This window comes from Misgurnus anguillicaudatus, chromosome 10 (genome assembly GCF_027580225.2).
Source record: "Misgurnus anguillicaudatus chromosome 10, ASM2758022v2, whole genome shotgun sequence".
NCBI classification, from domain to species: domain Eukaryota; kingdom Metazoa; phylum Chordata; class Actinopteri; order Cypriniformes; family Cobitidae; genus Misgurnus; species Misgurnus anguillicaudatus.
In genome coordinates this window covers 37,066,585-37,088,443 of record NC_073346.2, presented here as the reverse complement: position 1 = coordinate 37,088,443, position 21,859 = coordinate 37,066,585, and the positions used below count along the sequence as shown (strand labels likewise).

At 38.6% G+C, this 21,859-nt stretch overlaps 1 protein-coding gene across 5 annotated transcripts in view; it reads left to right on the top strand.

Annotated features, from left to right (window-relative positions):
- csmd3a (CUB and Sushi multiple domains 3a) overlaps positions 1–21,372 on the top strand; it is a 489,960-nt gene extending 468,588 nt beyond the window's left edge. For all 5 annotated transcript variants that reach the window (XM_055211335.2, XM_055211334.2, XM_055211332.2 and 2 more), the window contains 4 exons: positions 15,259–15,371; positions 15,578–15,665; positions 17,444–17,579; positions 19,826–21,372. In XM_055211335.2, coding sequence (XP_055067310.2) covers positions 15,259–15,371; positions 15,578–15,665; positions 17,444–17,579; positions 19,826–19,985 — 497 coding nt within the window. In that variant the 3' untranslated portion in view covers positions 19,986–21,372. The remainder of the gene's footprint in view (positions 1–15,258; positions 15,372–15,577; positions 15,666–17,443; positions 17,580–19,825) is intronic.
- The last annotated feature ends 487 nt before the right edge of the window (positions 21,373–21,859 follow it).

Sequence of the window (21,859 nt, the reverse complement as noted above, 5' to 3'; positions counted from 1 at the left end):
TAGTTTATCAATAAGGCGGAATGACATGAAAACCTCCTTGGACGTACCCGTTCAATGTAAGTAAAGAGAAGAAAATCTAAGCTTACAAAGAAAAATCAGATCATTGGCAGAGGTCATTTGACACCAACGAGGACATATTTATGAATAAAGACATTGATTTTGATTAATAAAACCCTACTTAAAGTCCCTTTAAAATACTGCGAGATCAAACTGCTTGAAATGCTTTCAAATTTCATTTGTGGCACAATGATGTTACACACCAATCGGTATGTGCAGCGCTGCATGAAATTAACTCGTTCGCCGACAGCCATTTTTTGAAAAGTTGCCTGCCAACATTTTTTGTGATTTTCACTAAAGTTTCACAAAATGCCTTCCAGGAAAATTTTCTTCTATAAATATATAAACATACAAATATATCAAATGAAAGAACAGACCCTCTGCTTTCAAACAAAAAATAAACAAACAAAATGAGAGAAACGTTTCATCCTATCTATATTTTTATTCTCTGCTTATAAACTCTTAAATATGGGTGTTTTTCTTTAAAGAAATGTTTTAGCAAAAAGCTGAAATAATTGCATTTTTGTGAAGGAATTTTGTTTGAGATCAGATTCAGGACGATTATCAGAACATACACAAAGTTTAAAATGAGTAAATAAAGATTTGGGTTCAGTTATTCCATAAATTAGGTAATTAGTGGCCATCTACTGTAGTGGATAATCGCGGTATTACAGATTGACATAAAAATTAATAAGTGTAATGTAATCAGGTTTTTTATGCAAATGTTTTCTCTTAAAGGAATAGTCTACTCATTTTCAACATTAAAATATGTTATCACCCCAACCAAGAATCGTTGATACATCCCTCCATCACCTGTGTGCGCGCACGTAAGCGCTGGAGCGTGCTGCGACGCTTTGATAGCATTTAGCTTAGCCCCATTCATTCAATGGTACCATTTAGAGATAAAGTTAGAAGTGACCAAACACATCAACGTTTTTCCTATTTAAGACGAGTAGTTATACGAGCAAGTTTGGTGGTACAAAATATAACGTAGCGCTTTTCTAAGCGGATTTAAAAGAGGAACTATTTTGTATGGCGTAATAGCACTTTTGTGAGTACTTCGACTCGCCTGAAAAGTCCGCTCCCCTTCTCCCTCTCATAATGGGAGAGGGAGGGTGTTACTGCGCCGAGTCGGAGTATTCACAAAGGTGCTGTTGCGCCGTAACATGTGGTTCCTCTTTTGAATCTGCTTGGAGAAGCGCTACGTTTTGTTTTGTGCCACCAAACATGCTCGTATAACTACTCGTCTTAAATAGGAAAAACGTTGATGTGTTTGGTCACTTCTAACTTTATCTCTAAATGGTACCATTGAATGAATGGGGCTAAGCTAAATGCTATCGAAGTGTCGCAGCGCGCTCCAGCGCTTGCGTGCACGCACACAGATAATAGAGGGATGTATCAACAATTCTTAGTTAAGGAAATAACATATTTTAATATTGAAAATGAGTAGACTATTCCTTTAAGGGTAGTCATTTAATCGTAGTTACAAATTTGACAGGTAAATAATAAAGAATGATCCCTCCACTTTGTATTTATTGCATTGCATATTGTATATTCAGGGATGACGTTAAGTAGACATGCTTTTTGTAACTTTTGATACTTTGCGGTAAAAGTGGCTTTCCTATTGCCTTTATCTCATGAAGAAAATAGTAAAGACCACTGTACTATACTACGTGAACCCTTGTCTTTAACAGCCGGTTGACCTTCCTTTGACGAGTGACCTCCACCAAACACTTCTGTAATTGCATGATGTCCACATTGGTCAGAAGGGATTTCCTACCATTTTCGCTTTACAAGCCTGCTTTAGTTCTGCAGGATTCTCGGGACGTCTGCCCTCCTGAAGTCAATCCTCAGGATCTCAGGCTGGGGTCACTTATCTATCTGGACTTTTCCATGAAATGGATCTTCTTCTGTGAAATACATTTTAACCATTTGGCGGACACTTTTATCCAAAGCAACTTACATGTGAACAGTATGTAGGTTTCCTGGAGTCAAACCCATGATCATTGCACTGCACAATGCTCTACCAGTTGAGCTACAGGAACTCAATCCCTCCAGTTGTTGTCCTGTTGCATCACCAAGCTTCAGTTGTTGGACAGATGGCTTTACACTCTCATGCAAAATGTCTTATTAAACTATACAATTTATTTCTCAGTCAGTGATACGGTATCCAGCTGTCAGGGCCCTGAAGTGGAGAAACTCAAGACTGTGATAGTCGGCATTGTACGTTACAGACGGGATAAGCTTATGATGTTTTCATCCACACACAGCAGTGGTTTCTACATTGTTGTCACCCCATGAAGATCACTGTTGGTTGGTGTTTGGCAAATATTCGACTTGTCAACAGAGATTTCTGTACATCTTTAGCTGACACTGTTATTCTTAAAGGGTACCCTGACTTTAAACACATAACAGGCGTAATAGATTAAGACTGGAATTGGCTATATGAATGTGTATAAATGTCATAGTGTTAATTAACTTTTGTTTACATGACAATACATCACATCAAAAGGTTGCAATCAAAATTCATTATATAAACGTTAGAGTTAGGTTCGAGTCCACCTTTGCCGAGTACAAGTCAAGACCAAGTCCTTAAACATCAAGTCCAAAAAGTCCAAAAGGGCCCGAGTTGGACTCAAGTCCGAGTTCTTAAAGGCCGAGTCCAAGCTGAGTCCGCCCGAGTCCCGAAATTAATTAAATTGAAAAAAGACACAAAATTTGTATTGTAAATTGTTACTTTCTATTAATACTTTAACCTTTCAACCCATTAAACCAATGGCAATATAAAAATGTAATAAAAATACCTCAATTGCATCTTGTCATTGCCATTAAACATTTTTATTTTTTGTCAACTAGTTGTCTATCAAATCTGATTAAAAAAAAAAAAGAAAAGAAAGGGATATAGAGGTATCTTCTTTTTACCAGATGTCTTGCAAATAAATTCTCTATGATTTTCGTAAGCAAAACAAATTATTGCTGACTTTGAGGACATCGTGCTAGCCATGCATTGATGTGTGTGATGTGTGTGTTTTTCTGCACGTATGATGCGACTGGCTGCTGCCTGCCAGTGTGTTGCAGTAAAATAACAGGACTATCTAGTAGTTAATCAAGTGTTTAAAAGTGCATCATAAACAGATCTCTCTTCTAAAAAAATAAATTCCTAGAAGGGGAAAAAAGTCTTCTGTATGTGCGGTTCAGAAAATGAGAGAGGCTCAAGGTTTGCTGACTAGTGTTGCCTGATCTTGCATTAAAAAACAGCGAACAAGAAAAATCCAATAATAAACCGAAATAAATCGAAATGCTTTACTTCAAAGATCAAAATATTGGGACCGGCACCTTCACACTTTATTAACACCAAAAACTTGCTCGCTTCATGAGCCAAAAGCCATAAACGGTTAAGCGCCAAAACGGTATTTACGTACAAACCTGGCAACACTGCAAGACCGCGCGCTGTGAAGCAGCGTCACAAAAGAAGCGTACAATACACAATGCCAAGACGGAGGTTTATTGCAAAACACAATGCTGTTATTATTTTGGTCAAAGCTGTGAGTGAAAAGCACGCGAGACGGCAGAACGTTGCTATGGTTATTTCTGTGTCAATCATCACATTTTCGGGAGTGAGTCTTGTTCCGTACAGACATGAAAAGAACATTTAGGGGATTCACTCCCGCATTTAAATGCGTTTGTCACTCCCGAAAGTTTGCAGTGTGTACGAGACACTGAGACATTAATTAATTTCTCATCTCAAGTTTATGCTGGTTTTATTGTTACACATGACGTGGACTTGACTGTACTCGGATATTTTCCGAGTCCAAAATGTCCAAGTCCGAGTACAAATTCCCCCGAGTGCGTGACAAGTCCGAGTCCAAGTTCGAATACCCCAACTCTAATAAACGTTACAGCGAGGTAAACATGGTAAACAAGTCTTCAATCAGTAGATTGTAAAATGATGTAAATGCACACAGACAGTAGGTGGCAGTATGTGGTCTTGACACTAGAGGTCTTCTCTGGTCCGACCCGAAATGGCCCGAATCACATTTTACCCAAACTCGAGGTGCATAAATACAGTAACCCAAGAAAATTAGACCCAAGTCTGACCCGACCCAGTGGCTTTTTGGATCCGAATATAAATGGCACCGACATGTGTGCAATCAGCAGCCCCGCATGCACCAGTCAGACAGAAAGAAACCCGGTGGCCTCGCAACCAATTTGGCCCACTGCTCCATTTATGTTCATTTGTTATCTGATGACGACCCGTTAAAATGTGCATTCAAAATTGATTGACAGGTCTGGCTCAAGGAAAATAAACCTACCGCCGGCCACACGATGCACAAGCGCTCATGGCAAACAGATGAGAAGTTGAAAAAGGTTTTAATAGTTAGGGTCTTCTCATGTCCGTTCGTCAAAAACACACTCATTTTAAATTACCTAAGACCCAATGCTGATAATATTATGGTTCTTTTCCATTGCATAGTACTCCATGGTTTGGTTTGGGTCGGGTCAGCTTACTTTTGGGGGCTTTTACACTGGATGCACTACGTAGTACCCGATACATTTTTAGTACCACCTCGGTCGGGGTTCCAAGCGACCCGAGCTGATACCAAAACATAATGGAAAAACACTGCAGATCACTGATTGGTCTGAGAGAATCGTCACTACCAGCGTCATCGCTATAATGTAAAAGATTTGCTTTACCTTCATGCTAGCTTGCGCTGTCTCGAGCAAACATGTTGTCATCTATGCTCTGCTAGTTCCCAAACTCACTTTTAGCGATAAAAAACATCCAGAGGTTGTGAATCAGGAACACCATACTTTTTTCCAGACTTGTTTGTGGCGGCACATTCGCAACATGATTTTTACTAAGTATTTTTGTCTTGTTTTCAGTACAAATATCTAAAAATTCTTAAATCAAGGCATTTTTTCTTTAAATTTTTTCTTAAGAAAATAAGTTTAGCTTTTAGACAAAATGTATAAAATTTATGTGAGTTTGTGGATAAAACAAGCAAATAAAATCTGCCAATGGGGTAAGCAAATTTTTCTTGAATTTTTCTTGAATTTAGTGTTTTAAAAAGTTTCAATATTTTTTGCTTACCACATTGGCAGATTTTTTGCTTGTTTTATGCACAACATTACTTAAATTTGATATTTTTGGTCTAAAAACTAGACTTATTTTTTTGGGTCGTTTTGCTCATCAAGATAAAGCATCTTAATTTAAGAATTTTTTTATATTTTTACTGTAAACAAGAAAAAAATACTAAGAATTTTTTTTCTTGAAAATCATTTTCATATCTTAAACTGAGTATTACCGGGGTTCAAAGGAGTCAAATTCGCGTGTACCGCGTCTAGTTTGCCGCTTGAACATTTTGAGTTTACTCGCTTCATTCACGCATTAAAGCCGCGCTTGAAATTCTAGTCATCGAGACATTTATGCGGAAATTCGCGTCATGGGACGGGCTTCTGCGACTTCGCTCGCTTCCTGTAATCATGTCACTACTAGAGCAAGCTCCTAATTGGTTAACGTGGCACGTTTTTCCACCAAAGTTCAAACATTTTTCAACTTTCCCACGGCAACACTCAATTCGCTCCATTTGCACGAACTAGAAGCGCGAATAATGCGGAATCGCGTCTACCACGCAGCGCTAAATGCCTCATTCACGCCGCGAGACCTCCAGTTGCGCGTCAACGCGTCTTTACATTGACTTAACATCAGAGGTGGGTAGAGTACCCAAAATCTGTACTCAAGTAAAAGTACAAGTACTTATACAAAAATGTACTCAAGTAAAAGTAAAAGTAACAATCTAATTATTTACTTGAGTAAGAGTAAAAAAGTATTAGATGAAAAAACTACTCAAGTAGTTAGTTACTCGTTACTTCCGATCTGATTGAAAAGAAGCGTAAAATCCCTGAATTTCAGACTACTTGGAGGGCTTTCACAAACCTCTCTTTAAAAGTCTCATTGTTCTGCTTATATACTACTTATAAACCTAGGTTAAAGTAAAGCAGTCTATCTCAGTCCTCCAACATCACATAACGTGTCATTAAAAAAAATCTTAAACACACACTGACTGTTTTCTGACAGTTAACTGTGTATTTATTTTCAAGTTCACAACAAAATTTGGCTGCATCTGCCTTTAAAAAAGCTTACAGTAAGAAAAAAGAATGTGTGTGTCTGTTTGTTATCATGTTTTTATATGAATAGGTTATTTTCATTGCCATTAAAGAGTAACTAAACCCTTAACCAACTTTTTTTAGTTAATGATCTGTAAGAATGATGCTTTATTAGTGCTGTTCATTGATTTTAGTAAGTTTTTTGACATTTGGATATAAAGTGTTTCAATACTACAATATATGGTGTAAAAACGTCTGAGTGATGCCCTCTTCAGGTTGAACGGTGGCTACTGCAGTTGAATTTTCCTATTGGATGTTGGGTCCAAAAAGTAACTCGTGACGTAAGCAGGTTCAAGCTCACCACGCCCTTGTTACGATCTCACCACATGCTTGGTACGAGCTTAGTTCGTCCCCTCTATCTCTGTTGGGATCTGCCCACTTTTCTTGCATTTTTCAAATATTGCCAGTGGGTGGAGTCAGGCTCTGACCAGAGGTTTAGTTACGCTTTAATGTGCAATTAATGAACATAAGGAGCTTGATAAAATGCTTATTATAAAACGGCCAGTTCTGGTTCTTCATTCTGATTGGTTGAAACGCGTTCTCAGCTGTGATAAAACTCACCGGTAAACCCACGGCTCAAACCGTATTACATAGCTTGTATCACTGCGCCACTGTTGTTGTGTACTGTAGAAAATAACTGTCAAAATGTCGGATTTTGTTGTCAATTTTGATTTATTGGGTGGGCTAATTATATTATATTGTATTAATTATAATCCTCAACAATTGAACAATTAATGGCGATATCCAGATAAGTGTCAATAAATATTGTTGAGCTTCCGTGAGGAGTAGTTGTACCGTATATTATCCACTGGGTGGCGATCTTACACAACAACATAAACACTGATGCTTTCACTCAACACTTTAAAACTCAAGTGTATTTTTTGATCAGCGATCTGAATCGGATCTCTAACAAAAGTCATTCACAGAAATGGAATTATCCCAACATTTTGCTCAAAATTTGAGAGGATAAAAGAACAATTGAAGGTAGGGTGAAACGTTTTTATTTTGTTGTTTGAAAGCAGAGGGTCTGTTCTTTCATTTGATATATTGTATGTTTATATATCTAAAGAAGAACATTTTTCTGGAAGGCATTAATGTTTAACTAAAGCTGGGTGGCAACTCTTTTAAAAAACGCTGGCAGGGAAAGTGTTAAGCATGCTTCCAAGCATATTTGATCCACACGTCAACAGTTGCACGGTATAAATGTTAATGTATAAATTAGATGAATGTTAATTTATGAAAATAAACACCACAGTCTTAATAAATCATATTTTCATTGTGTCTTTGCTCCGTCTGTTTTGCTTGGGAACCGCTTTGTTGCAGACACACTTGAGTCTGAGGAACTACTTTGTTTGGCGGAAGACTAATATCTGTACTAATATCATTACAACTTATTTGCTGTGTTTTATTATATGAAATCCTGCTATACATAATTTGAAGCAACCGTTTTATAAACGCAATAAGCCCCGCGAAGCAGTGGGCCACCAGTGCATTCCACAACGGCCAAGGGGGTCCCAGACACTCCGCTTCGCGTCGTGCCTAACAACGCCCCTTAGCCGTTATAAAATGCACTGGTAACCCACTGCTTCTTGGGGCTTATTGCTTTATTTTAGAATTTCAAATGGAACTTATATGTTTTTGCAAATGAACTCTACATTTATTATAATATATAAAACATGTTTCTTTAAAAACATACTTTATTCTTTTATTTTTATAAGTATATAGATTCTTTAGGAAGGAATTAAATAAAATACAATCCAGTTTTTATTCGTATGTATTTTCTACATTTAAGTAAGGTGTCTTAAATTTTTAAAGATAATGTTTCAGACAGAGATATATTTTTGCTGTGGTCAGTAACTCACAAGTGTGGTCTATCAATACCAGGTGGAATTTTGAACAAATGTAAAATGACTAGTATAATTTCACTTTGAACATAAGTGGTGAATTGTTACTTTTTTTAACACAACAAAACAATGTAGATTTTCGTGTTTGTAAGGAATGCTCAGGAATACTGGGATCCATTTTGCGGTGTTTATTAAAACAAACCAATCTTGCAAACAAATACAAGACGTTATGCAGAAGAGTAATCAATATACAGGCAGGCAGATCAAACACAGATAGGCAGTCCAAACCAGGCAAACAATACAAAGTGTAAATCCAAAAGGCAGAGAAACAGGTAAACAGGCAGATGGTCAATATCAGGCAGTCAGAATAGTACTCAGAAATAACGCTTGGTATGCAGGGGTTAGCTGGCAATACTTCGCGCTAGCCCTAGGCTAGCTTGAATCTTAAATAGCAACAAACAGGAAACAGTCAGAGAAGCAGAGGGCGGCGCCATGTCAGTACTCCGGCGAGGGCTCCCTCTGGCGGCGTGGCGGTATGGACGTTACAGAATCCCCCCCTCTAGGAGCGCCTCCTGGCGCTCGAGGCCTTCCTCTAGGGCGTGGTGCAGGACGGTCAGGTCTGGCTCGGTGGAACTCCTCGATGAGGTTAGGATCCAAAATGTCGTCCGAGGTTACCCAGGACCTTTCCTCAGGGCCATAGCCCTCCCAATCGACCAAATACTGGAGACGACCCCCACGCCGCCTCGAGTCCAACAACTCTCTCACGGCGTAGGCCGGTTCTCCGGCTACGTCGAGAGGAGGCGGTGGCTCAGCAGGCTCAGCGTTGGGGTCGTACTCCGCATGGTAAGGTTTCAGCAGGGAAACATGGAAAGAGGGAGAAATACGGTAATTAACTGGCAGTTCTAATTGGTAAGTCACATCATTAATTTGTCTAACAATACGGAAAGGTCCTACGTACCTCGGACTCAGTTTCTTAGATGGGAGCTGGAGTTTCAGATCTCTGGTGGAGAGCCAGACCCTTTGACCAGGTTGATACGGGGGATGAGGACGTCTGTGACGGTTGGCATGGAGCTCCTGGTTGCGTATCGCCCTCTGGAGCCTAACATGAGCACTTTCCCAGACTTCTCCACTCCTCCTCATCCAATCGTCCACAGCAGGAACATCAGAAGGCTCTCCAGACCAGGGAAACATGGGAGGTTGGTAGCCGAGTACGCACTGGAAGGGGGTGAGGTTGGTGGAGGAGTGCCTCAAAGAGTTCTGTGCGTACTCGGCCCAGGGCAGGAATTCAGACCATCGGTGTTGCTCTCTGGTACAGTAGGACCTCAGGTAGCGTCCAATCTCCTGATTGAGTCTCTCTACTTGGCCGTTAGACTGGGGATGGTAACCAGACGTTAGGCTCACATTGATATCGAGATTATTACAAAAGGCTTTCCAAACCTGGGAGGTGAACTGGGTTCCCCGGTCGGAGACAATATCCTCTGGGATACCGAAGTTTCGAAAGACATGGTGAAACATAGCTTCAGCAGTTTCCATGGCTGTGGGCAATCCCTTAAGAGGTACCAGACGGCATGATTTGGAGAAGCGATCAATGATGACAAGTATGGCAGTAAAATTGTTGGAGTGGGGCAGATCTGTGACAAAATCTATGCTGAGATGAGACCAGGGGCGTTGGGGTATGGGCAAGGGTTTCAGAAGACCAGAAGGTAATTCTTTGGGGGTTTTGGACTGGGCACAAACTCGACAAGATTTAACAAACTGAGCAACATCATGGTTCAGAGTGGGCCACCAGAAGGATGTCTTGACCAGGGCTGTAGTGCGAGTGATACCTGGATGACCGGAACTGAGTGATGTGTGAACCCATTGCATAATACGGGGACGAAGGGTAAGCGGGACATAGGTTTTTTCAGGAGGGCATTCAGGTGGTACCGGATCTTGCAGGTGTTCCTGGGTAATTTCATGCATAATATCCCAGGCTATCGGAGCAATGATGTGAGTGGGTGGTATGATGGGGGTAGGTGAGTGGTCAGATGGCATGGGATCGTGATAACGGGACAGGGCATCAGCTTTACCATTCTTATGTCCGGGTCTGTAAGTGATTGAAAAGTTAAAGCGAGTGAAAAACAGGGACCATCTTGCCTGGCGAGCGTTTAATCTTTGAGCTCCTTTGATGTATTCAAGGTTCTTGTGGTCGGTCAATATTACAAAATGGTGCTTAGCGCCCTCCAACCAATGCCTCCATTCTTCTAGGGCTGCCTTGATAGCGAGAAGTTCCTTGTTGCCTACATCATAGTTACACTCTGCCTGTGTGAGTTTACGGGAAAAATATGCACAAGGGTATACTTTGTTTGCTGGACCATGACGTTGAGACAGAACAGCGCCTATTCCGGTGTCAGATGCGTCTACTTCAATGATGAACTGTTTTTCAGGGTCAGGGTGCTTAAGAATAGGGGCTGTGGTAAAGCAGGTTTTCAATTTCTGGAATGCATGCTCAGCTTGAGGGTTCCAGGGTAGTTTCTTGGGTTTGCCTTTTAACAGTGAAGTCAGAGGAGCCGCCACAATGCTGTAGTTGCGAATGAATCTGCGGTAGAAGTTAGCGAAGCCTAGGAATCTTTGTAAGTCCTTTACGGTGCGTGGTGTGGGCCATTCTGTAACGGCCTTGACCTTAGAGTTATCCATTTCAACTCCCTGTGAACTGATATTGTAACCAAGGAAATTAGTCTTATTCACATGAAATTCACACTTTTCTGCCTTTACATACAATTTGTGTTGGAGGAGGCGAGACAGGACTTCCTTCACATGGCAGAGATGGTCCTCCATACTGTTGGAGTAGATCAAAATATCATCAATGTAAGCTATCACATATTGGTTCAGCAGGTCTCGGAACACTTCGTTGATGAACGACTGGAACACTGCGGGAGAGTTAGATAGACCATATGGCATCACGAGGTATTCATAGTGCCCTCTAGTGGTGTGAAATGCGGTTTTCCACTCGTCACCTTCACGGATGCGTACGAGATTGTAGGCGCTGCGCAGATCCAGTTTAGTGTAAATCCGGGCTTCACGAAGTTGTTCTAGGGCAGAAGGTACAAGAGGTAACGGGTATGGGAACTTGACAGTGATATTATTCAAACCTCGATAATCAATGCAGGGTCTCAGGCCACCATCTTTTTTTTCGACGAAGAAGAAACCAGCTGCAGCAGGAGAGGTGGAAGTACGGATAAACCCATTTTGTAGTGCTTCAGAAATATAGTCCTCCATGGCACGGGTCTCAGGTTGTGAAAGAGGATAGACTTTACTCTTGGGGGGCATGGCGTTAGGAAGCAACTCAATAGCACAATCCCAAGGTCTATGGGGAGGTAACTCAGTAGCTTTGACTTTACTAAATACTTCAGAAAATTCATGGTAAACATCAGGAATCTTTATATTCTTACCAGACGGACTTTCAATGTTGGTAGATAGACAGGGTTTTGGTTTCAGGTGGTTGATGCAGACTGAAGACCACTGCAAAATCTCCCCAGTCCTCCAGTTAATTTTAGGATTGTGAGCTACAAGCCATGGGTGACCTAGGATTATGTTGTAGCGAGGAGAAGAGATTACATACAGAGTTAAAGTTTCTTGGTGAAGGGATCCAACTTGCAGTGTAAGAGGGACAGTACGGTGAGTAATCCCATTACCAATGGGAACGTTATTAACAGCAGAAATGTTTAATGGGGGTTGACAGGGAACGATAGGGATTTGAAACTTTGTGATAATATCTTCATGAATGATGTTTAAAGCTGAGCCAGAGTCTATCAGGGCAGTGAAAGACAGGGTTTCATCATTGTATGTGATGGTTACTGGTTGGGAACACATCTCATGACAAGAAGGGAGGTTTTTAAATTGGCTTACCAAGTTATCTTCACGAGGTTTCTTATCTGGACAGAAATCAATGCGATGGTCCGGTCTACCACAGTAGAAGCATAAATTCATGCTGCGTCTGCGGTGTCGCTCCTCCATAGTGAGGGGTGAAAACCCTATTTGCAGAGGTTCTATAACATTAGCGGTATCAGGAGCATTCATGGTTTTAGCTTGAGCTTTAGCAGGCACGTTTCTCATCAGGTTATCAATATGGACTGCCAGAGTAACAAAATCAGAAAATGTGAGGTTCTCACCTTTACAAGCCAGTTCCGCTTGAAGTTCCATATCTAGACTGTTCTGGAAAACATCTTTGAGTGATTTGTCATTCCATCCGCTTTGTGCTGCAAGCGTGCGAAATTCAATGGCGTATTCAGCTACTGGCTGATGATTTTGAGACATATGGATTATTTGTGATGACGCACTTCTTCCCCCAGCTGGATATTCAAATACTACACTTAGTTGTTGAACGAAGTATGAATATGAAGTGCGAATACGCTGATCCGTGTCCCAAACAGCGGCTGCCCACTCGACCGCTTTACCAGACAGCAATGAAAACATTTTAGAGCACAAAGCCACATCAGACAGATTTTCACTCACATGATCCTTGAAATAAATATCAAGTTGACGAAGGAAACCTCTTACGTGTTCAGCAGTACCATCAAACTTTTCTGGTTCGGATACACTCACCCGGTTAGCAGATTTGAAAGGCAAAGCCTGTATACAGGTTTGGATATAACTGGTGAGGTGATCGTTCACAGACTGAAGACGTGTGAGTTGTTCCTGAAAGCCCTGCAGGAGACTGCTTTGGTGTTCGCACGCAGCCCTCAGATTGGTGACATCCGCTGGATCGATGTTAGGCGAAGTATTCTGTAAGGAATGCTCAGGAATACTGGGATCCATTTTGCGGTGTTTATTAAAACAAACCAATCTGGCAAACAAATCCACGACGTTAGGCAGAAGAGTAATCGGTATACAGGCAGGCAGATCAAACACAGATAGGCAGTCCAAACGAGGCAAACAATACAAAGGGTAAATCCAAAAGGCAGAGAAACAGGTAAACAGGCAGATGGTCAATATCAGGCAGTCAGAATAGTACTCAGAAATAACGCTTGGTATGCAGGGGTTAGCTGGCAATACTTCGCGCTAGCCCTAGGCTAGCTTGAATCTTAAATAGCAACAAACAGGAAACAGTCAGAGAAGCAGAGGGCGGCGCCATGTCAGTACTCCGGCGAGGGCTCCCTCTGGCGGCGTGGCGGTATGGACGTTACAGTGTTACACTTGTTTTTATTAACTATACATGACTATGACCTCTTTAATATGTAACTGCAAACATATTTTGTAATTTATCTTTGTAAAAAATAATGAAATTATATTTTCATTTTAAATTTCAGTTTTATCAAATGTTTCAAAAGCAACCAACAGTACAAACTTAAATTCAACAGTTTGAACAATATGAAAATTAAATTAAATAAAATTAGATTAATATAAATGGTACAAAAGTAAGTGTTACTTTCGTCCCGACAGGATCTCCTCACATTTAAACCCGATTTACTTTTATTTTGAAAAACTCTTGAGAAGTCAAACTTCAGGATGTGTTAGAGCACTAAATAACCTGAGGATTGATGAAACGAGAAACACAACGCGTTATAAGAAAACAATGACCGCTTTTGGAATTTACTTATGGTTGAAAACACCTTTCTGGATCTACACCCGGAAAATGGTGAGTAAATAACGCGATATTTGTCAGCTCTGTCAAGGGTTGCAAAGATGCTGTCATAGTTTGGGATGCAAATGGTATCAGTCCTCTTAGAAAATCGCTTTGTTACTTTCGTCCAGCGTTACTTTTGCCCCGGTTCTCCCGTATTATTAATGCAAGACTTAACATGCTGTTCAATTTGTTTAGTTTTATGAGGAAATGATATGGAAATGTGCAGATGTGAACGTGTGTTGTTTGTAAGGTTAGAGTAATTTTCATTGCTTGCACAAGAGCGCATATGACAAAAACAGTGCGTGAAATAATATTATAATAAGGCACTGCAGAAAGTGACACCTACCGCCGTGTTGTTTCAGGTTGGAGCTTGAATTCCTGTATGCTGAGATGTCAGTTCGTTTTGGTGCACAAAGCATACATTGCATTATGAAACTATTCTTTTTGACCTTTTGTAGTGTAAACATAGACCAAACTTGAGGCCACGCGTGATCTGCCTCCGATAGCTTGCATAAGTCATCCTCCGCTTCAGTCATCTCCTTTCATCTACGCGCGCTAAAGGGTGAAACGTAGCCACCCCTCGCAACGCACGCTAACGTCTAACGTCTCGCGAGACTTTCGAACAAGCCATATAAACTTACTAAAAATAAAATATATTCATTAATTATTACCATTTGAAAGTAGCGTAGTAACGCCACCGAATGTAGCGAAGTAAAAGTACAGTTTTTTCATTAGAAATGTACTTGAGTAAGAGTAAAAAGTACCCATCCTTAAATTTACTCTAAAAGTACTAGTTACCCAGAAAAATTACTCAAGTAAATGTAACGAAGTAAATGTAATTCGTTACTACCCACCTCTGCTTAACATTAAAATCACTTGCGCCTGATGCCTCTACCGCGGCTGGTCTGAACGCAGCATTACATATTGGATTTTTTTTAAAGGTGCAGTGTGTAAATTTTAGTGGCATCTAGTGGTGAGGTCACGAATTGCAACCAATGGCTTAGTCCACTGCTCACCCCTCGCTTTTGAAACACATAGAGAAGCTATGGTAGCCGCCACCAGACAAACATTTCATCGTCGGAGACGACTTAGTAAAAAAATTTGTCCGTTAAGGGCTTCTGTAGAAAAATGGCGGCACAAAATGGTGACTTCCATGTAAGGGGACCCTCGGTGTATGTAGATAATAAGGTCTCGTTCTAAGGTAATAAACACATACCAGTTCATTATGAAAGGTCTTTACACCCCTGATAATATAGTTTTGTATATCATTTTGCATTTCTGTCAAGAGATCATTCTAAAAATTACACACTGCACCTTTAAGTAATGAAAATATTTAAAGTGTTTCTATCAATGGATTTTTGTAATAGAAGGCAAATAATAAATATTTGTAGTGTGTTAGGTACAGTGAACAGAAAAATCTACATCCTGTCATTTCTTCCTCACACTCAAGCTTGTATGACTTCCTTTCCTGAATAAAGTGATCATTCAAATAATTTTTTTCATATAATAATATTACATTTTGATATTAAAACAAAGTTGTGCTGTGCTTCTCCCTTTATAATTGAATGTGTTTTGTTAACGCAGGTGTGTATAAGAGCAGAGACGCCCGTATGACCTTGCAGCTGTATCACATGAGAGCTGTGGTGAAGAGAACATACAACAAGATCACAGAGGAAACCTTCATCATGGACGGCTTTGTAAGTCTCTTCCAGAAGATGATTGAAGTTTCTGTATTTGTGAGGCTCGCTCATAAAAAGTCTGTGGGTGTTTATCAACCCCGTAGGCAAAAGAAGGGTTTTCAGAAGTAGAAAGCAAAACCATATTACTACACAAAGCACGAGCTCTGCTCAAGACTCTGAATGTGAGATATCTTGATATATTTATCTCTGATCTTTCACTCCAGGTCTCTGCCGACCATGAGGGAAACACATACTTGTATCAAGGCATCATACAAGGCAGAGACTACGGCCCATTTGGATTACAGAGACAAGGTGAACTTCATACTTACTGCAAAAAATGACTTTCTTACTTGGTATTGTCTTGTTTTTTAGTAAAAATATCAAAAAAAATCTTAAATCAACATGTATTTTCTTGATGAGAAGAAAATAAGTCTGGTTTTTAGACAAAAATATACAATTTAAGTGTATTCTTGCTTAAATTAAAACACTTAATTCAAGAAAAATTTAAGAACTTTAGCTTACAGCATTGGCAGATATTTTTGCTTGTTTTAAGCACAAATTCACTTAAATTTATGTTTTTAGATATTTGTACTGAAACAAGACAAAAAAACTAAGTAAGAAAGTCATTTTTGCAGTGCTGTGATCAGTTATATTTGTCCAAATTGGGAAAAATATGAAATATCTGAATATAAACTATAAGTTTAATATTAAATTATGATTATGATTATGATTCTGATATAAAGAAATATATAGGAATATTTACTTTACTTTTCTGAATAGTTATACAGTGCAAAAGATATATATTTCCTATACAAGTTAAATGTAAATCTGAATATTTGTAAAGCATCATGTTATTATTGTATTTTATCATGAAAATCTGATTTTTTATGTTTAAGTGCTATAATGGGGTCCCCAGTGCTTCTTTTAACCTAGAAAATGTAAAAAATAAAAAAGATCAACCCACACTGCAAAAAAACATTTATTTTCAAGAAAAAAAAATCTTAGTTTTCAGTAAAAATATAAAAACAATCTTAAATTAAGATGCTTTTTCTTGATGAGCAAAATGACCCAAGAAAATAAGTAAAGTTTTTGGACCAAAAATATTAAATTTAAGTGATTTTGTGCAAAAAAAAAACAAGCTAAAAAAATCTGCCAACGGGTAAGCAAAAAATTTTTTTTTTTCTTAAACACTTAATTCAAAGAAAATTTGCTTACCCCATTGGCAGATTTTTTTGCTTGTTTTATGCACAAAATCACTTAAATTTGACTAATTTTTTTGGGTCGTTTTGCTCATTAAGAAAAAGCATCTTAATTTAAGAATTTTTAGATATTTTTACTGACAACAAGACAAAAATAGATGGTTTTCTTAAAAATCATTTTTTTGCAGTACAGTAACTTAGTTTTGGTAAACCCTTCTCTGCAAGCATGTTAAAAAATAGCTAATTAAAATATGGCTCTCCTTGTGATGTCAGAAGGGGATAATACAGCCCCTTTAATCTGCACTGTCCAATCACGGCATTGCCATTTAGTGCAGAGATCAGCTCATTTGCATTTAAAAGGGCACACCTAACCGGACATTTTTGCTTACATCTACAAAGTGGCAATTTTAACACGTTATTATAAATGATTTATACATTGAGCTAGAACTTAACATATGTACTCTGGGGACACCAAACATTTATTTGACATCTTAAAAAAGTCTTGTGAGGAGATTCCCCCGTTCATATGTAAAACGCTTTGAGTACTGAGAAAAGCGCTATATAAATGTAAGGCATTATTATTATTATTATTGTGAAATGTCCCCTTTAATATAACTAAATAATTACAATTCTGTTAATCTATCATTCTTAACAGGCCTTTTATTATAAATTCCTTAATTATAATGAAAGACTTAATCATTTGAAACTCTGTCATATGTCTTTCCTAACTAATTGATGTGGTTACAGATATATCACGCTCTGGGTTATTGTTATAGCGCTTGTTGTTTTCGAGTACTCTGATCTCTTTGCAAAGTTGTACTCACAACACATGCTGTTTAATTCGATCAAATTATTTAAATGAATGTTGATTTTTTTTTACCCATCATTCAGGTCTGAACATTATGGAGGCCACAAAAAGCCCAGAGGTTCCACCCAGAACCAACAGCAGCTCTGTGGCCGTTGCCATTCTTGTGCCTTTCTTTGCCTTGATCTTCGCAGGATTTGGATTTTATCTTTATAAACAGAGGTATGCACTGCAAAGTATATACTGAAGACTGCTGTTTTTCATAATCATGTCTGAAATAGCATGCAATGCATTGTTGACAGGTGATTCATTAACTCTTTCCCCACCATTGACAAGTTATCTCGTCAATTAAGTGAAAACATTTGCATGAAAAAACGTGTTTCTGATGTGTTTTTTTTATGGTTATCTCATTTGTAATACTGCGATTATCCACTAAACTGCGCATTTACCCAGTTTAATAAGAAACTGAAGCAAAAAATATATAAATTTTACACTCCGTGTATGTTTTGATAATCGTTCTGAATCTGATCTCAAACAAAATTCCTTAACAAAAATGCAACTATTTCAGCTTTTTGCTAAAAAAATTTTTTTTGTAGAAAAATACCCATATTTAAGAGTTTATAAGCAGAGAAAAATATATATACTGTAGGATGAAATTTTTTTTCCTGTTTTGGTTTGTTTGTTTGTTTGTTTGTTTATTGTTTGTTTAAAAGCAGAGGGTCTGTTCTTTTTTATATATATTTGTAAGTATTTTAGAAGAATTTTCCTTGTGAAAATCACAAAAAATTTAACTGTGTGACCCTGGACCACAAAACCAGCCATAAGTAGCACAGGTATATTTGTAGCAATAGCCAACAATAAATAGTATGGTTCAAAATTTAAACAAATAATAATTATTAAAAATATTATAGTTATTATGCCAAAAATGATTAGGATATTAAGTAAAGAAAAAAAATATTAAAAATATTTATTAGTAATATGTGTTGCAAAGGACTTCATTTGGACAACTTAAAGACGATTTTCTCAATATTTAGATTTTGTTGCAGCCTCAGATTCCAGATTTTTAAACATTGTCCTATCCTAAACAAACCATACACCAATGGGAAGCTTATTTTTTCAGATTATCTATAAATTTCAATTAAAAAGACCCTTTTGATTGTTTTTGGGATCCAGTGTTACATTTGTATAGTGCATTTAACGAAGTGCTTTGTTGTAAAGCTGCTTTACAGAAAGCAGAAGAAAAAAAACAGGAAGTGAAAATATGACTACACTTAGCTCCGCCTTCTTTGGGGTGTGCACACAAAAGCTTTTTAATGCGGCTGAAAATGCCAGGCATTGTTATATTTGTCCCGCCCCTCCTCTACTGTGATTGGACGGCCGTGTGAGAACTGACATTGACGAGCTGAGCTTTTCTCTCAAGGTTGAATATTTTTCAACTCTCGCCGCTCAGCCCTGAGCATGAAAAATCGCTGAACGCACGGAAAAAATGCCAGCTGCTGGCTTTTTTGAAAAACGCAGCGCTTCCATTGAAAACAAATGAAAACATGCACCGGCCACTGGCGTAAAAGCTTTGTTGTGCACGCGCCCTTACTGTGGGTTCACACCAGACGCGAGTTCAATGATTTGCGTGAGTAGATACATACAGAGTCAATGCAAAGACGCGATCAGACGCGTCCTTGCATGGTGCGATGCGAATGACGTCATATGGGCGGGGCATTTGCCGCAAAACCACGCGCTATTCGCCTCAAACGCGTCTTCGCCCAAGTTGAAAATATTAAACTCGAGCTAGAAGTTAAATCCCGCAAGTAATCTAGAGCGAGAAACGCGATACCCCTTGTATGGTGTGTACATAGCATAAGTGTTACAAATGTTGCAAAACATCCAATAGGACTGAACTGATGATTACCATGTAATAATACAGATGTAAAATAAATATTTTTAATTTATACATTTTCAAATGCAAATATAAAAATACAGTTTTCAAAAACTGTAAATGTAAACAATCATTCATTTTTTTATATATTAATATTAAATGAGATGTTATTAAATGAATATTATTCATGCTTTATGTGGAATGGGTTGATTTGTGACATTTGCAAAGCTGTAAAAGCCAAATCTGCCAATTTTATTGATAACAGTTAATGGTTTCCACTGAAATTAGAAAATCGTGATTATAATTGATAGCATTAGCAAAGGTGAACACAACTCTTCTTCTGTTATTGTGATCACCTCGATTATGACCTGAATCAGTTGATCAATACATTGACATTACATGATTAACATTTATTTTCTCACTGATGTTTATTTGCAATATAAGAGATGCTGTGAAATCCTCAAGATTCAGATTATGTACTGTTATATCTTTTTGTTTCGAACTATTCAAACACACTGATGTGCATTGAGTGATGATTTTAAGGATAGTTTAGAAAGTTTTAAATTCTAATCTTTCCCATCTCATCTAATCACAGGAAGTCTGATAAAACTGAGTACACCGGATGTTCTGTGCATGAAAACAACAACGGTCAGGCTACGTTCGAAAACCCCATGTACAGCACCAACTCCAAATCCATCGAGGGAAAGGTTGTCCGCTTCGATCCCAATCTCAATACGGTTTGCACAATGGTTTGAGGGCTTGACGCCATCACAATTGTCACTTTTGTATCGATATATTACTACATGATATTTGAATTTTACTTCGGAGGAACTTTCAAGCACAGATTTGGGACGGTCACGCGGTGGCTCAAAGCTTTGCGTGGATTTGCAGGAAAACTAAATCTCTTCACTGTTGAGTGGGGAAATATATATGATATAGATCTCACTCTGAGAGTGTCGATTTTGTATTTAAAAAGAAACAAAATGCTAAATGTGAATTTTTTTTCCGACGTGACTCGTTCATAAGGGATTTTTTAAGCCATTTCTTGAGTAAAGGGACGTTCACATGTACACTGTTTGCAGACGAATTTGACTGGAACATTTTCCATTATTGCCTGAAGTTATTGGCAGTTTTTTCAGCTGTACCCCTTCAGAAATTATTTGTTGCACCCCAGGCAAGTACAGCTACCAATGCAATTGATACTGTCTTGACATTTTGTAGTTTTGTTTTCTATAGGATTTGTTTTTGCCCAGATACAACAAGCATATAAAGAAAATCATGCGTGTAGAAACGTGTCAGGCATTCTGAGCGAGTTTAATTCATGCATTGATAATCATTCATCTGCTGTGTGATATGATGTATTATACACTGTAACAATTTACATACAAACACAAACCCCTGCGTTATGGTAATGTTTAGCTGCCAGGAAACTGATAACCTGTCAGAATAGAAAGGCGTCTTGTTTTTAGCCGTAATGCATCTCATTGGAGGATTTCATCTAGGGCATCCAACAGACCAACAAGAGAGACGGTGTTAAAACCAGTATGTGTGTGCGTGCGTGAACGTCCCTTTAGACGTCATCATATGCATTAAGTTCATCATTACAGCGTTACTTAAACCTTCTGACCTCATCCTGAACACTTAAGGAACATCAGCGTTCCTATTGGATGATGCTCAACATTGAAATCATGAAATATCAACTCATTCCTTATGAGGAACAAAGGTATCGTTGCTATTACAAACAAGTGTTACCTCCATATTTTGTCTGGGTGTATTAAAGGTGAAGTTTGTAATTTTGCATCTTTGTTAAAATCTCTTCTCTAATGCCATGCAGCTGTATTTTAAGGTCACTTTCTTATGAGTATCAAACTGCGGCTGTATGAATTATGGCATCAGAAGTCCGTTAGATGTCATTAGGGGTGCTAAAATTACAAACTTCACCTTTAAAGTCCGTGTAAAGTCATTTCAGAGAATTGTTTAAAACGCATTATAAATGTATTGCTGAAACACATTACAAAGACTGTGAATTATATAGTGCTGATTTGTGAATTTACTCCGTTAAACAGCTTTGATCACATTTCTGTGTTCAGGATTATTTAAATATTAAATATTATAATAAAATAAGTTAAAAAAAATTTGGGAAGGGTGGGCAGGACTCTCTGCTCTCGGGTGTTGGGGGCGTGTCCACTGTCAGCGCTGAGGCCACGCCTTCAAGTGCAGCTGCAGCCTTGGTGGGTGCTTGCGATTGTGTTATGAGCGGGGCCATGCTCGGTGGTTTCATCGAGTCACTGTTTTAGCCCCGCCCATAACACAATCGCAAGCATCCAATAGGGTGCAGCGGTATTTGAAAGTTGAGTCAAAGTGGGCGTGGTTTCGGCACTGGCAGTGGACGTGCCCCCAGCATTTCTGCTTATTTTTCCTAGAATTTTGATAACTTATTTTATGTACTTGCCGTTTGTTTTTTATCATTTAACCCTAATAAGACCCATGGGGTCAATTTTACCCCAAGCCACTTTTCTTTAGTTTAAAAACATGCTTCCCTTCATCTCGGTGGAATATGTCAAGATCGATATAAAAAAAACTGGGCTTGATTCGGTCGTTCTAAAGAGGCGTAAAAAAATTACTTAAA